Below are 16,894 nucleotides of genomic sequence, written 5' to 3' on the forward strand. Positions count from 1 at the left end.
TGCCTCAGTGAACTGCAGAAAAGGCTCTCGACATGAGAGCGCCTGGAGCTCGGAAACTCTTCTGGCTGAAGTGATAGCCACCAAAAAGACTGCCTTCAACGTCAGGTCTTTGATGCCCTCGACAAGGGTTCAACAGGCGGCTTCTGCAATGCTCTTATCACCAGATTGAGATTCCACGCAGGCACCACTGAGTGCAGAGGAGGGCGCAGGTGATTAACTCCCTTGAGAAAGCGCACCACATCTGGCTGCGAAGCCAGGGAAGCACCCTTCAGGCGGCCCCTGAAGCAAGCCAGAGCCGCTACCTGGACTTTAAGGGAACTGAGCGACAGGCCTTTCTCCAGACCTTCTTGCAGGAACGCCAACACTGAAGAAATTGGAGCAGTGAAGGGAGAAAGTGAGCCTGCTTCACACCATGCTGCAAAGATACGCCAAACCCTGGCGTAAGCAGTAGAAGTAGAGCGCTTCCTCGCTCTCAGCATAGTGGCGATGACCTTGTCTGAGAAGCCCTTCTTCCTCAGACGCTGCCGCTCAATAGCCAGGCCGTAAGACCAAAGGGAGAGGAATCCTCCATCACCACGGGACCCTGATGTAACAGGCCCTGCTCCACTGACAGCCGCAGAGGATCGTCGACTGAGAGCCTGATCAAGTCCGCATACCAGGGACGTCTGGGCCAATCCGGACCCACCAGGATTACCCTGCCGGGATGCTTTGCCACCCGGTCTAGCACCCTGCCCAACATGGGCCAGGGCGGGAACACATAGAGGAGCTCTTGTGTCGGCCACTGTTGGAGAAGAGCATCTACTCCCAGGGATCGAGGGTCCCGTCCTCTGCTGAAAAAGCGCGGCACTTGGCAATTGGCCGATGACGCCATCAGATCTAGGCTCGGCTGGCCCCAGCGCTTCGTGATGTCCAAGAACGCCTGAGCAGATAGTTGCCACTCTCCGGGCTCCAAGGTATGGCGACTGAAAAAGTCCGCCTTGACATTCATGACTCCGGCAATGTGGGCCGCTGAAAGCTGCTCCAGGTTCGCTTCCGCCCACTGGCAAAGACTCATAGCCTCCTTGGCTAGAGGGGCGCTCTTGGTACCTCCCTGGCGGTTGATATAGGCCACAGCCGTGGCATTGTCCGACAGGACCCGTACAGGCTACAACACCAGTACCGGGATGAACTCCAATAACACCAACCGAATGGCTCTGAGTTCCAGGAGGTTGATAGACCACTTGCCTCTGCAGGAGACTAGAGCCCCTGCGCTGTCCTTCCCAAGCAGTGGGCTCCCCAGCCCATCAAAGAGGCGTCTGTCGTGACGACAATCCACTCCGGGGTCACCAGAGGCAATCCTGCAGACAACTTGTCTGTCTGCGTCCACCAGCTCAGCGCCTTGCGCACTGCTGGGTCCACGGAAAGGCGCACAGCATAATCCTCCGACATCGGAGTCCAGCGCAGCAGCAGAGATAGCTGTAGTGGTCTCATATGAGCCCTGGCCCAGGGCACTACTTCCATCGTGGCCGTCATAGAGCCCAACAGCTGCACGTAGTCCCAAGCCCGAATAGGAGAGGCTACTAGGAACTAGTCCACCTGAGCCTGAAGCTTGACAATCCGATTGTCTGGCAGGAACACTCTGCCCACTTGGGTGTCGAATCGAACTCCCAGATACTCCAGGGACTGAGTCGGGCGCAGCTGGCTCTTCTTCCAGTTGATGATCCATCCCAGGGAGCTCACCAGAGCAACTACCCGGTCCATAGCTTTGCCGCACTCTGCATAAGAGGGGGCTCGGATCAACCAGTCGTCCAGATAAGGATGGACTTGTACTCCTTCCTTTAGCAGGAAGGCCGCTATGACCCCCATTACTTTGGAAAAGGTCCGCGGAGCAGTAGCCAACCCGAAAGGGAGGGCTCTGAACTGGAAGTGTCGTCTCAGGACTGTAAAACGCAGAAAGCGTTGGAGAGGAGGCCAGATGGGAATATGCAGGTACGCTTCCTTGATGTCCAAGGAAGCCAAGAACTCTCCTGCCTTCACTGCCGCTATAACAGAGCGTAGAGTCTCCATGCGAAAGTGCCTCACTTTCCAGGCCCGATTGACCCCTTTGAGGTCGAGGATAGGCCGGACAGAACCTCCTTTCTTTGGAACCACAAAGTAAATGGAGTAACGTCCCTTGCCAATCTGCTTTTTTGGCACCGGAACGACCGCACCCAGGCGGATCAGGTTGTCCAAGGTCTGCTGCACTGCCACAGCTTGACCGGAGACTTGCAGGGAGAGAGTACAAACCCGTCTCTTAAGGGTTGGCAGAACTCTAGCTTGTAGCCGTCTCTGATGACTTCCAGCACCCACGCGTCTGAAGTTATAGTGGTCCACTCGCCCAGAAACGAGGACAGACGTCCTCCAATCTGCACTGGGGCGTGGACCAAGGCCCCGTCATTGGGTACGAGACCCTGGGGGAGGACCGGAGGGAGCACCTCCGGGACGGCGGTCTCTGCGAAAGGAATGCTGCTTGGGGGAGAAATTCCTCCTGAAGGAAGAGGGGGCAGAGGAACCCGACTTGCCCGGGCGGTACCGACGGGCTTCCAGCAACCGTCCTCTGGAGGTACCGGGACGAGTACTAGCCCGAGCCCTGACCTCTGGTAATTTCTTGCCCTTAGACGTGCCGAGATCGGTCACGATTTTGTCCAGCTCGACCCCAAAGAGCAGCTTGCCTTTAAAAGGCAATCTAGCCAGGCGGGATTTAGAGGCGTGGTCAGCAGACCAATGTTTCAGCCAAAGCCACCGCCGCGCAGAGACTGTCTGAGCCATGCCCTTAGCTGAGGCTCTCAAGACATCATACAGCAAGTCTGCCAAATAGGCTAAGCCCGATTCCAGGGCCGGCCAATCAGCCCTCAAGGAAAGATCCGAGGGGGAAGCCCGCTGCACCATAGTCAGGCACGCCCTGGCCACATAGGAGCCGCAAACTGAGGCCTGCAAACTTAACGCAGCTGCCTCAAAGGACGACCTTAAGGCCGCCTCCAATCTTCTGTCTTGGGCGTCCTTTAGGGCCGTGCCACCTTCCACCGGCAACGCCGTTTTCTTAGTCACCGCAGTGATTAAAGAATCCACGGTAGGCCACAAATAGGCCTCACGTTCACTCACAGCCAAAGGATAGAGGCGGGACATAGCCCTAGCCACTTTAAGGCTCGTTTCCGGGACATCCCATTGAGCCGCAATTAAGGTGTGCATGGCATCATGCACGTGGAAGGATCTAGGCGGGCGCTACGTCCCCAGCATAATGGCAGAGCCAACAGGGGCTGAGGGAGAGACGTCCTCCGGAGAGGAAATCTTCAAAGTGTCCATGGCCTGTAACAACAGGTTGGGCAAATCCTCTGGGCTAAAAAGCCGCGCTGCAGAGGGGTCATCCGCTCCATCCGAGCGGGGATCTATCTCCTCCAAGGAATCCGCAAAGGACCGTTGGGAGACCTCAGACACGCTGCCCTCATCTACATCGGAGGAGACAAAGTCCTCCAAGGCCTGGAAATCAACCCGAGGGCGTTTACCTCTGGGAACCTCAACCTCTTTATCAGAAGAGGGAGCAGGGGCAGCGTTTTGCATGAGGAAAGCCTGATGCAGCAGCAAAACAAACTCGGGGGAGAAACCCCCCCGACAGTGCACTTCCGCAGCCTGGGCAACAGCCCTAGACGCACTCTCAACCGGCACTCGCAATAGCGGGGGAGAGACATGCTGCGCATCCAAAATGGCGTCCGGCGCGAAACTCCGCGAAGGAGCCGCGCGGGAAGAACGGCGCTTAACTTTAGCCGCTTTGTGCCGTCGCCCAAATTAAGGGCGTTCATGGCATTAATGTCTCCAACCTCAAGGGCAGCCCACGAAGAAGCCGTCCGAGCCGCGTGGCCGGCCAAGATGGCGGAGGCGAGGAGCGGGGGATGGGCGTTTATGGCGGGAAAAAACCGCCACGCCGGAGGAACGACCGGGACATTCATCGGTCACTAAACTGTCACCCATCAAGGGCGAATCAGGTTGTAAAACCCCCGCATCCCCTCTAGAAGCGCTCCAGCGATCCGGGGAGCGACCCTTTGCGCCCTCGCCCTCCGACGCCATATGCCACGAGGAGAAGAATCGGGGAACCCCCTGCCCGCTATAAAAAGGTAAAATTACCTGCTTGCCGCTCCGAGCTGTAACGAACTGGTGTCCCAGTGAGTAGCTGCAATGAACGTTTAAAGAAACGTCGAATTAAACGCCTTTAAAGACGTTTAAAATTTTTTTTTTTTTTTTTTTTTTTTTTTTAAACGGAGCCAGCGGGAGGGGGGAGAAAAGGAGGGACCTGGCACCACCAGGTTTGCACTTGCTCAAAAGAGCCCTCAACCCCAGGCCTCAACAAAACCTAAGGATTAGGCTTGGAGGCCTAGCCAGAGCTGCTGCTGTGTGTGACCACCACCTGCTGAGATAGAGAACATACCGAGGAGTTTCCGGCAGCACATGACCACATATAGGGAGGCAAAAGTTTGCTCTCTATCTCCACCTGCTGGTAGATGGACACAACCCACCAGTCTATGGATTGATCAGCTTGATGATATGGAACAAGCGATTCAAGTCTACCCGTTCCACTCCACTCTTAATTTTATACACCTTTATCATATATCCCTTCAGCCATTTTTTCTACAAACTGAAGAGCCCTAGCCACTTCAGCCTTTCCTCGTAGTGAAGTCATCCCATCCCTTGTAATTTTTCACAATCCTCTCGTGATTGAACAACTTTGAATAACTTTATGTCGTCAACAAATGTAATTATCTCACTAGTTATTCCCATATCTAGATCATTTATAAATATGCAAAAAGCAGCAGTCCCATCACAGACCCCTGCATCTACCCTTCTCCATTCAGGATACTGACCATTTAATCCTACTGTTTTCTATCTTTTAACCAGTTTTTAATCTACAGTAGAACACTACTTCCTATCCCATGACTTTCCGATTTCCTCTGGAATCTTTCATGAGGTACTGTTATGACCCGGTAGTAGTGAGTCCTTGTGCCCCGACAGAGCACGGCAGAGATGGAGTGCTACTGCACTCAGTCAGGCAGCCAGACAACCCCTAGCTTCACCTGGAAAGCGACCACCGTTCACCGGGAGTTGAGCTCCCAGCTGCAGGCGGCCACCAGGACTTCTGGAACCAGCGGGGTTGCAGGAAACAGACACAGTCCAGAACCAGTACTCCGACAGGCAAAGAATAGTCAAAATCAGTCTAGGGTCAAGGCAGGCAGCAAACAAGCGTAATACGAGAAAACTAGCCAAGGTCCGGTGCACAGGTAAACAGGAACAGAAGAATAGTCAGTGAACAGCACTCCCACAGCAACTCCTCAGAACAATTGAGGCCGAAGCAAAGAAGGCCTGGAGGCAGTGCTTTAAATAGTGAAGCAATCAGAGCAAACCAGACTCAGGTGCATCCAACATGGCAGCCCCCATAGGAGATCCTCCCACGACCAGATATGGAGTTCCTTCCTGTTCTCGTTTAGACAAGATGGTTGCCCCCTCCTGAGCTAGACAAGATGGCTGCTGCTCTTGCTCCAAGCCGGATGACGGCTGCCGGGTTAGGAAACAGAAACCGACCCATCCTAGAGAAGTTTACAGAGCGTAACAGGTACTTTGTCAAAGGCCTTTTGAAAATCCAGATACACTTTATTGACCTGCTCACCTTTATCCACATTTGTTCACCCCTTCAAAGAAACGTAGTAGATTGGTGAGGAATTCGTTGGCTTTGTCTCATTAATCCATGATTATGTATATGCTTTGTATCTTTATCCTTTATAATAGTCTCTACCATTTTGGCTGGCACTAATATCAGACTCATGAGCCTGTAATTTCCCGGTTCACCTCTGGAACCCTTTTTAAAAATCTGCATTCCACTGGCCACCCTCCAATCTTCCGGTACCATGCTTGATTTAAAGATAAATTACATATTACTAACAATAGTTCTGCAATTTCATTTTTCAATTCTATCGGTCCCAGTGATTTACTACTTTTCAACTTGTCAAATTGCCCCACGACATCTTCCAGGTTTACAGAGATTTGTTTCAGTTTCTCTGATTCATCAGCAATGAATACCATTTCTGGTACTGGTATCTCTCCCACATCTTCCTTTGTGAAGACTGCAGCAAAAAATTCATTTCATGTCTCTGCTATGCCCTTGTCTTCTCTGAGTGCCCCTTTTACCCCTCAGTCATCTAGTGGTCCAACTGATCCTTTTGCCGGCTTCTTGCTTTTAATATACCTAAAAAAGGTTTTTACAATGGGTTTTTGCCTCCAATGCAATCTTTGCTTTCCTTAGCGCTTTGCATTTGACTTGCCATTCCTTAAGCTGTTTCTTATTATTTTCAGTTGGATCCTTCTTTCTAATTCTAAAGGATTTTGTTTTAGCTCTACTAGCTTTCTTCTCACTTTTTAAACATGCTGGTTTAAAAAAGGAGGAAGGGGAATAAGGGAGGGAAAAATGGCAAACTAGAATTAAACGTATGTGCCTGGCTGCAGCTAAAACAACTATAGCATTGAAATGGAAACAGAGGGTAGGCCCTACAAGGCAAGACTGGAAGGATAAACTATATATATTTATGGGAATGGAAAAACTGACAGATAAACGCAGGGGAAAATACAACCCAAATGCAGAGGAATGGTTACACTTGGTAGGGATTTTGAATGGTGAAGAAGGGGAGCAGGAGATAGAGATTCAGAATGCGAGTGGAGGGGGGGTCCGGGATGGGGGGGGAGAGGGGAGAAGACGGGGTGGGGGGGGAGAAAAGGAGAGGGAAAAATGATTGTTGACATAGTTTGATTGTTGATGTATTAGAAATTTATAGGAGATTTATTCTCCACAGTTTTGTTATTCTGAAGTATTAATAAAAGTTTTGCAAATAAAAAAAAAATTAAAAAATTATGGAGCTTAAATCCATAATTGTCTAACACACACAAAAAATAAATAAAAATAAAAGTAACAATTAATACCTTTTATTAAATTTAGATATTAGTTATGTATCATATGTCAAAGAATAAAGTGGCTGCTCAAAGCATATTCTAACCACAATTGCTCAACTGCAAAACACTATGCACAACTTTGTGCAAAAACACACTCAGAACCTTACTGTACCATAAATATTATACTGGGTAGAACCTAATACACCAATATACCACCCATACGGAAAATGCAGACCGTCAACAATATTCAACACCCTAATTCATGTTTAATGTGGGATAAAATGCCATAAATAAGTAAATAAATATAAACTTTTAATATTGAGCACCTGATTCTCAAAGTGGACATATTCCAAACACTATAATGAAAATAAAATGATCTTTTCTACCTTTGTTGTCTGGTGACTTTTTCTGATCATGCTGGCCCAGTATCCGATTCTGCTGCTATCTGTCCTCAGTGCAGGTCAGGAAGTCATCCTCGTTAAATATCTCCCTGGCAACCCAGGACACCTCCAGCCAACCCCCCCCCCCCCTTCTCTCCCAGCAGTAAGGTAAACAAATTAAACCATAAACCAATTTCTACAACTGGGCTTTCACTGCAGCTCCTGCTGTAAGGATGAAGGTAAATCAACAATTTAAACCCCCCAGAGCAGCGGGACTCCACAGCTGATCCATCCTGCTGCAGCAGGGGAGGCTTAGCCTCCCCAAGCCTCTTATACCGGTCGCCTATGCTTGAAAGGTATTAATATAGAAACAAATATTTTCCAGAGAAGGGAAAACAATAAAACTAGGAGGACATGAATTGAGGTTGCAGGGTAGCAGACTTAGGAGTAATGTCAGGAAATTCTTTTTCACAAAGAGGGTGGTTATGCCTGGAATGCCCTGGTGGAGAAAACAAACAAACCAGTGACGGAGTTCAAAAAGGTGTGGGATGAACACAGAGGATCTCTAGTTAGAAAATGACTGGTCTAAAAAACAAAACAAAAAATGGCTGCATGTGTGTTTGAATGCCGAGTGGCCCTTTAGATGGCAACTCTGGCTATGAAAACTAAGGTCGGTGCTAGGTAGGCTTTTATGGTCTAGGTCTCATATATGGCAATCTGGTTTAGGATGGGCTGGAGAGGACTTCAACAAACTCCAGTCGTTTCAAATGTGAGGACAGTGCCGGGCAGACTTTTATGGTCTGTGTCCCATAATTGACACGACTGATTTGGATAGGAAGAATTGGGCTTTGACAGCAACTTCAGTAGTTGGAAACTAAAGGACAAGGCCAGGTGGAGTTCAACGTTCTATGTCCCAGAAATGCCAAAGAGAGACAATGATCAAGTATTGTATATCACATTCGTTGTTGGTTTAATCATGACTTGATAATGACTGCTGGGCAGCCTGGATGGACCGCTCAGATCTTTATCTGCCATCATTTACTATGTTACATGATGTTTTATATGATGTGGAATACCATTTTCTTACCTGGCATCTACTTCCTAAATTGTTTCTAGTTACTCACAAATATCATTGCTCTCAGTTTGTCACTAACCAAAAACATATGCTCAATTCTTGATTAGATATGCAGTCAGTTGCACCCCAAGCTAAACAATTTTGACACAAATGTTAAATTACTCGATAGGTGCAAGAGGAACTGCCCTTAATACAATTGATTTAAAGGTACTCTCTAATAATTTGGGATCCACATCTCAATGTGCTTCTGATAGTTTTACCTCCCAATATATAATTAATGAGGCTTCCTCCAAACTGTCCAATATAATTGTAGGTACCTTTGCACTTATATCACCCATTGTAGGGCAGAAAATGTTTACCTTAGCATAGGGTTCGACAAACCCTACACACCAGTACTCCATGGTGACTTGAAATTAATAATATCAGATCTGGAACCTAGATGCTGCCATCAGAGAACACTGGCAGCAGACAGCTTGGTAGGAGATGCAGGATGCATCAGCAGCAGACTCTCTTCAGTTCACTCTGCTTCCCCCTCCTACCACAGTACCTCTGACATGCACATCCATACACATACATGCACCCCCCCCCCCCAACCCAAGGCCTGCTGCTGAGCAATAGCAGTAGAAAAGGAGAGTGACTGCATATCAGGCAATCACCTCTTCTGTTGTCAATATGAAGCCTGATGCACAGCCCTCTCCTTTACTTCCACTGAGATCATACCTAGGCTGGGGCATCTGTGTATCATAGGAGGTTGAGGAGGAGAGGAAAGAGCACTAGGTCTCTATGTCAAGGAGGGGTGGGGGTGGAGGGAAAGAAAGCAAGCACCTGAGCCTGGGGGGAGAGGAGGAATACAGCAGGAGCAGAAAGAGCTGTTTGTGTGCTGGGGTACAAGAGCTGGACAGGTATGTGCAATTACAGGAGAGAGAAGGCTGGAGGGATTCAGACATGGGGGGCTGGTGACTGGGAGACAGCTACAGGGTGGGCTTATGCGCCACAGGAGAGTATTTGGCATGGTTGTCATTCAGAAATATTAAGGGATGCCGGGGAGACAAAGACAGCTATGGGGATGTATATGTGTCAGAAGAAAGATAGAGACAGCACAGGGGTAAGGGGGCTGGAGAGAGAAAAAGTTGGGAAGCGTCCAAACTGGAAAAACAGCCCACATGGAGCCCCATTAAATCAGGAGGAGATTCTGAGAGCAAACAACAGCAGAAGCAGCCCATGAGGAGCAATGTTATGGAGGAGGAGATTCTCCAGCAGCCTTGTCGATAGGATCAATTAAAAAAAAAAAAAAAAAAAACTTTAAAAGGTGGCTGGGTGGATTATGTAGAGGCTTTTGGGGCAGCTGCTAGGAGTGGATGGATGAGCAATGGGGTGAGATTAAAACTGCAGCTGCTGGAGGCAGGTGGGCAATGGAGAGAGGCTAAAGTTTCACTTTCTGGGGGTAGATGAGTGGATGCACTGTCCAGCTGCAGCTTTAGAAGTCAGAAAACAACAAGGCAGTTAGTCCGCCAAATCCAATACGGAAGATACAACAATGAGGCAGACCTTGTAAAAAATAATGTCTTTATTAATAGATTAAAAGCTCCCAGATAGTCAACATAAAATGCCCGACATGGCCATGTTTCGCCAGTATAAAAATGGTTGCGTCAGAGGCAGTGGGTCACTGTAAATGAAAATAAAATCATTCAATATCTAAAAACAACCTATAAAAGACATAATAAATAAACTAAAAACAGAAAAGGTACATTAGAGGAACCCCAAGCTAAGAAAGCTCTGGGTACCTAGGTAATAAAACAATGTGCAACTGTAAATAATACATATCTTTAAAAGCACAATTTAAAAGTAAGCTTTAAGACCACCAAAGAAACTCTTAAATAACAGCACCAATGGACAGGCCATCATTTTCTACGATCCTATGGTTAATTTCCGCTCCTCCAAGACAATAAGCTCTGCACTGTGTTTTCTTGGTCAATCATAATAGCCTTGTTGCATTTCCCCTCTCTCTCTCCTTATTAGAGAGATTGAAACTATAGAGAAATGCAAAATGTCAAAGCATGTCTTCCTTATCTTTATATAATGTGCTGTATATCCCCATGAGGTACAAAGACCATGTTTCTTATAGAGGTGTATCTGACAAAGAGGCAGCAACTGGAGTTATCCGATGATAGACCTCTTTTAAGACTGCAACAACAATTTATAGGATGCAGCTCGAAGAGGAAAGAAAATGGGGGGTTTTTTCTAGTTCTCCAGCCCACCCTTAACCTGGATGGTGAAGTATCTCCTCTCCCTATCTTCAGGTAGGATGCACCATTTCTAAAGAGACTCGTGCTGTGGTTTAGGGACATCTAGTAACATAACAAAACAAGATGATAATTGTGTGCAAGTCTTCAAATTTTGTCTCTAGAGCTCCTATGCCCCATACCTCCCCACACACACACAGACCTTTACACTCCCCTATAGTACAAGAAGTTGCTGACGTTGGTCCCAGGCTCAGCTGGACAACAACAGGCCTGAGCTAGTGCACACTTAAAGGACCTCCTCCCTTTCACCACAGTCTTTCAATCTCCTTCCTTATGAACGAGGTCAGAGGAAGCAGCAACTACTAAAAGGGAGCTGGGGATATGTACTCCTTTCTGAGAGGCCCCACTCACCACTGTGGACTTTGCTTGCTGAGCCAATCTCAAAGAGTCTTTCCTTTAAGTGTTTCTGCAATGTCAGGCTATTTTGATTCCAGTGTAACTAAGAAGAAGCTTCTGTAGTGTAGCTGACTACTGTTGACAGTTGCTTTCTGGTTTTAAGAAGTACAACCCAGTGCTGCCTAAAATGGGCACGTAATCTTCAAAGGTCGCACAGGACATTTATACAAGCAGGAAATACATTTTATGATACATAAAAGTAGAAAGCATAACAGTGATTGGATAGGCAGGAGAGCATACACATTGAGAACATGAATTTATCCCTGGAAATTCCTCCAGCATGAAGCTGGGGTCTGTACACCCCACAGTGCCATTACCCAGGGAAGATATCTGCATAGTGAAAGACAAAGTCAACATACCCCAGAGTCACCAGTCTTGTGTCTTCAGGAATGGTATCAGGATCTGCATTACTATCATCTTCATAGCATTTTAACGAGTCAGTACTGAAAAATGAGAAAGAAAGCAGAGAAGGTTAACAGATTTTCAGCTCCTCCATCCCTGTGTCACTTCACATTCCATTCACTCAGAAGGTGGGTAAGGAACAAGTGGCTTACTGGGGCTTTGTTTGTGAGAGAAGAATGGAGGGAAGGAGAACAATAAAATTAGTACACATTCTGCAATAAAGCTACAAGTGGAATGCAGAAATGAAACACGATTATGAAATTCATAAAATGTGTAATAAATGGTCTGAATAATATTACTGGGAGAGTAAAAAATAGGGGAAGGCAGTATAAAAGGAGGAATTCCCTAACTATGTTTCACTGTTTGTGAGTTCCTATGCTAAAGAAGCTGGAAGGCTTTCTCACATAAAAATGCTGTAATATATTTTATATGATTCAACATATTGTTTAAGAATCACTTGATATATACTGCATGGTGGTACATAAGTACTGCCATACTGGGACAGACCAAGGTCCATCAAGTCCAGCATCCTGTTTCCAACAGTAGCCAATCCAAGTCACAAATACCTGGCAAGATCCCAAAAAAGTACAAAACATTTTATGCTGCTTATCCCAGAAATAAGCAGTGGAATTTCCCCAAATCCATTTTAATAATGGTCTATGGACTTTTCCTTTAGGAAGCCGTCCAAACCTTTTTTAAACTCCACTAAGCTAACTGCTTTTACCACATTCTCTGGCAACAAATTCCAGAGTTTAAGTACACATGCTAATCTAAGAAAAGGAAGGAATGTCAATATTTAGATAGAACAGGAAAGTAGAGAAGGAGGTAAGGAGACAAAGATGGATTGATCTCCAGCCTGCACTAGAAGTCAACTAGTCTGAACCAAGGGTCCAAATCAAGCCGGAGTTAACTTTCTGGGATAAATTTCAAATAGAAAGGCTCTGAATGCAACACCAGAGACAGAGCGTTCCAAAGAGCTGGAGCAGTACAAAAGGCGGCCGATTGTGTAGTATTTTACGGCAACATCATCTCTCACTCTGACCTGCTCTTTTTGTTTGAACTGGAAGACGAGGGTGCATATGAAAGATGCACAAGAAATGTATTAGGTTAACATAATAATAATAAAAAGTATCGTCTCATACATTTCCATTAAAAAATATGTTTGAATTTTATATTCACATCTGCATCTGACATAGGCAGTGGATCCAGGGTTTGGTCTGCATCTCATGCCTGCCTCAGGCATGACACTACATATCACTCCCTAGAGCCATCTGTCTTGAAAGCCTGTTCCATGTCCTTTGGCTCTTCATGCCATCCACCACTGACAGAATCACCATTCATATAGTCACTCAAGCTGCACTCGGTGTGCAACACCCACTGTCCTACCATGAGGAAATAAATCTGAATTACTTCCCATTTTTCTAGTGGACTACAGTAGTTAACTCACTCTATGTGAAAGTCATACTGAAGACAAAGGAACAGCACCTTCCTTATCTATCTTACTCACAGATGTATGAAACACTCACTGCAAAGACACAAATCCAAGGAGGTAAACACCCTCCTTTAATGACTACAACAACTGTTACTCCGTCCACTAGCTGATTCTCAAATGCTCTTTCCAGGTGAGGAAGCTGTTCGATCCATAGGTCACGAGCCACAATCATAATTCAATCAACTAAACCTTCTATACACCACTTAGAATCCATGTATTGTTCCACAGAGCTCTATTTTGTACCTTCTTTTGGGTATGTGTTTCAGTGATGTATTATTATTAGCTATAAATATACTGCATTTGCTTTAAAAGCATAGTACTAGCTGTAAATAAACTGCATTTTTATCTCTGGGAAAGTTTGTTAGCTCTCTCCATTTCTGGGCATCGTTCCAAGCCGAAACAGTATGCAACCAAATTTGCTTGTGCACTGAGACTCCCTAACATTTTATTTATTTACTGGTAGGAGTAGTCTGACACTGTAGACTTTAAGTAAATTCTCCTTTCAGGAGCTTACCTAATGGTGCAAAAAAATAAAATAAAACCAGTATTCAAAAATATTAAATACTTATAACCCACTGAATCCAAATTGTTCTTGGCAGCTTTTTAAAAATGGCTGACTAGACTTACAGCCGCGGCCTCACAAGACTTCAAACGGAAGTCTTGTGAGGCCGCCTTTGGCAGCCATTTTAAAGAAGATGCAGCAGCAAGAGGGTCAGCGGCAGCGGGCAGGAAAGATCTTTCTTGCCCCGAAGAATCCACTAGGCCACCAGGGTGGCTTCAGGTATGTAATCAATGTACATAGGTTGCTTTTGGCTCTCTCTTACTGTCAGTGGAAAGAGATCCATCTTCTGGTGACTAGTTTGGATGCAGAGAGAATCTTTGACCAAGTTCACTGGTTGTTTCTCCGAGACCTTAACGTACATGGGTTTTACAGGCTGGTTGCCAGAGTGGTGGGTGCACTTTATGAGTACCCGAGTGCTCATTTCTCATGGCACACGTCAGGGGTGTCCACTATCTTCTTTACTTTTCATTCTCATTTTAGAGTCTGTGTTATGTGTGCTGAGAGGGTCTGAGGAGTTAAAGGGTGTGTCTATTCAGTCACACATGCTAAAAGTAATGGCCTTTGCGGATGATATTCTTTTAACACTTACAGACCCTCAGCGATCTTTACCTTCTTTAATACGCCTTATTGCCCAATATGGTCGCCTATCTGGTTTCAAATTAAATATGCTCAAGTCGCAGGCACTTCCCTTATCCCCAGAGCTTCATCTTGCATGGAAAGGATCCTTTCCTTTTAGTTGGGCAGAATCTAACATTAAATATTTAGGGGTCATCATCCCTGCCAATCTATCCCACTTGTATGTTATTAATGTTCAGCCACTGCTGGCTTCTTTGCAACGTACACTGGGACTTTGGCGCACTTTTTCTATTTCCCTTTTGGGGCTAATAGCTTTGTTTAATATGATTTTTGGCTCCCCAGTGGCTATACCTTTTTCAAATGCTCCCTTTATATTTAAAGACTCAGGATGAGCACGCCCTTCATAGACGTCTGCAGGCATTTTTGTAACAGGGTAAGAAGGCATGTATACCAATTGATATTTTAGAAAAACCTAAATTGCATGGGGGACAGGGTCTTATGAACATTAGAAATCTTACTATTGCCTGTGTTATGAGACATATTAATGATTGATTTAGAGGGTGGAATGATTTTTCTGTGACTGCTTTTGGAACCTAACCTCTTTTAAGATTCATTTTAGCTGGCACCTTCATACTATCCAAGGACGACCTCCAGTGCTCCTTCAACAAAATGTGTTTCTGAGTTCGGCAAGGGCTGAATGGTGCTGGCTTTGCAAACGTCATCACTTTTCTCCTTCTGTGACTCCACTCATTGCAATACGCCATAACCTGGATCTCCCACCAGGTATGGATTCAAGAGTATTTGTTTGTTAAGATTCCCTTGGAATCCAGTATTTGACAACTTCTAACGGAGGATGGCCATTTACAATCTTTTGTGGAGATACATACTAAATATTGCTTGCCCTTCCACGAATACTTGCAATATTCAACTGAAGACTTGGATTACACCAAAGTGGCGAAATAATGGACTCACAATTTCTCTGTAACTATTACCATAGCACGTATTCAGCATTGCCATCAGTTGATACAGTCACTTGTAATACTTGCTTGTGGGAATTACAATATAAATTTGTCCTCACAGAGCCCATCATGCTACTTTTGCAGCAACAGCAGCTTGTCCAAAGTGTCAGAGAACCCCTGCGACACTGGGCCATATATTCTAGTCATGCCCAGCAATCAAGCGCTTTTGTGCATGCGTCTTGCAGATTCTCAATGGGAATGTCAGTTCATTTTGAGTCCACTGTTATTTGAAGACTACAACCTACTTCTCCATGGCCCCCTGGTATGCTTGGATTCTTACGACGTTTGGTTCTGATTGCCAAAAAGGCCACACTCCTACAATGGCGGGAGTCCTCACCCCCTTCGCTTTCCATCTAGAGATCACAAATGATTACACTCCTCACAGTGGAACGCAGAGACATTACTGACATATCTTCAGTTACAGGACAGCGCTTTCAAAGGCAATGGGAGAGATTCTGGGCCACTTTACAACCTGCAGCCTGTAGTAGAATATTAAATTAAGCAGCAATGCTTTTCCGCTTATTACTGTAAGAGGGAGGGAAGATTTTTGAGAATTTGAATAGGTTTTCTACACAGGTGTATATGTTGTGGCACTTTGATACCTTAACAATTTGAATTGTATTCGATTTGTTCAATAACCCAATAAAGATTTTAACATAGATAGATAGATAGATAGATAGATAGATAGATAGATAGATAGATAGATAGATAGATAGATAGATAGATATCTTACTGCTGTGTTTAACTTGCTGGTAAACCCTTATTACAGTGACTAAACAAAATAAGAATTTTTTTTTTAAGAAAAAAGTCCCAACATAAGCATTCTTAGCTTTTCAGGACTTCCACCCTGCTTTGATGACCCCCTTACAGTTTAAAGTGGGTCACACTGTCAAGCCACTGTAATAATAGCACCGGCCAAGCGTATCTGAAAGGCTGCAGCATGCTGGCATAATAGACATGGTTAAGTCACTCAAGCAACTGACTTACAGGACAAGCAGTGGGAAATACAAAAGCAAGCTGAAATGAAAAGTTAACAAGATATGCTTTCCAATGTCTTTTGACCCCTCTTCCCCCTCCTTTAATCTGAAAGCCTCAGAGTACAATACAAATATATTTATAAATGTGGTTAAGAAATCCCAATAAGTACGTAAAATAAGGCTCAGAATATATAAAATGTGGTACCAAATTCCATGACAATAAACAGAATAAAAAAAACACCCATATTGAAAAGGAGATTATTCCTGAAGCAAGGAAGGTTTATGCGAGCTGCAATCCTCTTACACAGGCTTAAGAGTTATCTGAAGACTTAATTTATCAGCACCATAATGCAGCTCAACTTAAATCTAACACACCAGCCCCCCCCCCCCCCCCCCTCCGTCCAGAAAGTAAGCAGTGCACTGTTGAACTTGGCAAGTCTATGCCAGGACTACACAGAGAGGACCTACGCACAAAAGTTGCCATTAAACACTGTGCACGTTTATATCAGAGGCTGAACTTAGCAATTTTGAAACAGCGACCGATTTTCAAAGGAAATCGCATGCAAATGAGATACATGGAAAATCTGTAAGTGGCTCGGTAGGAAAAGCGCCTAGCACATGTGTAGAACAGTCCCTCGGTAAGCCCTAATGTTCTGTGCATGCACTTCAAAGCTCGACTTTCCACTCCTACGGCACACACATAACTAGCTAAAACAGATGTGCGTGTTTAAGGTATAAAATCTTGTTTCATTTAGAAGACTATTGAA

General features: G+C 45.6%; 1 protein-coding gene across 2 annotated transcripts in view; it reads right to left on the reverse strand.

The window, feature by feature from the left end:
• SNAPC3 (small nuclear RNA activating complex polypeptide 3) overlaps window positions 1-16,894 on the reverse strand; it is a 61,297-nt gene that overhangs the window by 32,015 nt on the left and 12,388 nt on the right. For both annotated transcript variants that reach the window (XM_030194155.1, XM_030194156.1), the window contains exon 2: window positions 11,459-11,542. In XM_030194155.1, coding sequence (XP_030050015.1) covers window positions 11,459-11,542 — 84 coding nt within the window. The remainder of the gene's footprint in view (window positions 1-11,458; window positions 11,543-16,894) is intronic.

Source organism: Microcaecilia unicolor, chromosome 2 (assembly GCF_901765095.1).
Source record: "Microcaecilia unicolor chromosome 2, aMicUni1.1, whole genome shotgun sequence".
Classification (NCBI taxonomy): domain Eukaryota; kingdom Metazoa; phylum Chordata; class Amphibia; order Gymnophiona; family Siphonopidae; genus Microcaecilia; species Microcaecilia unicolor.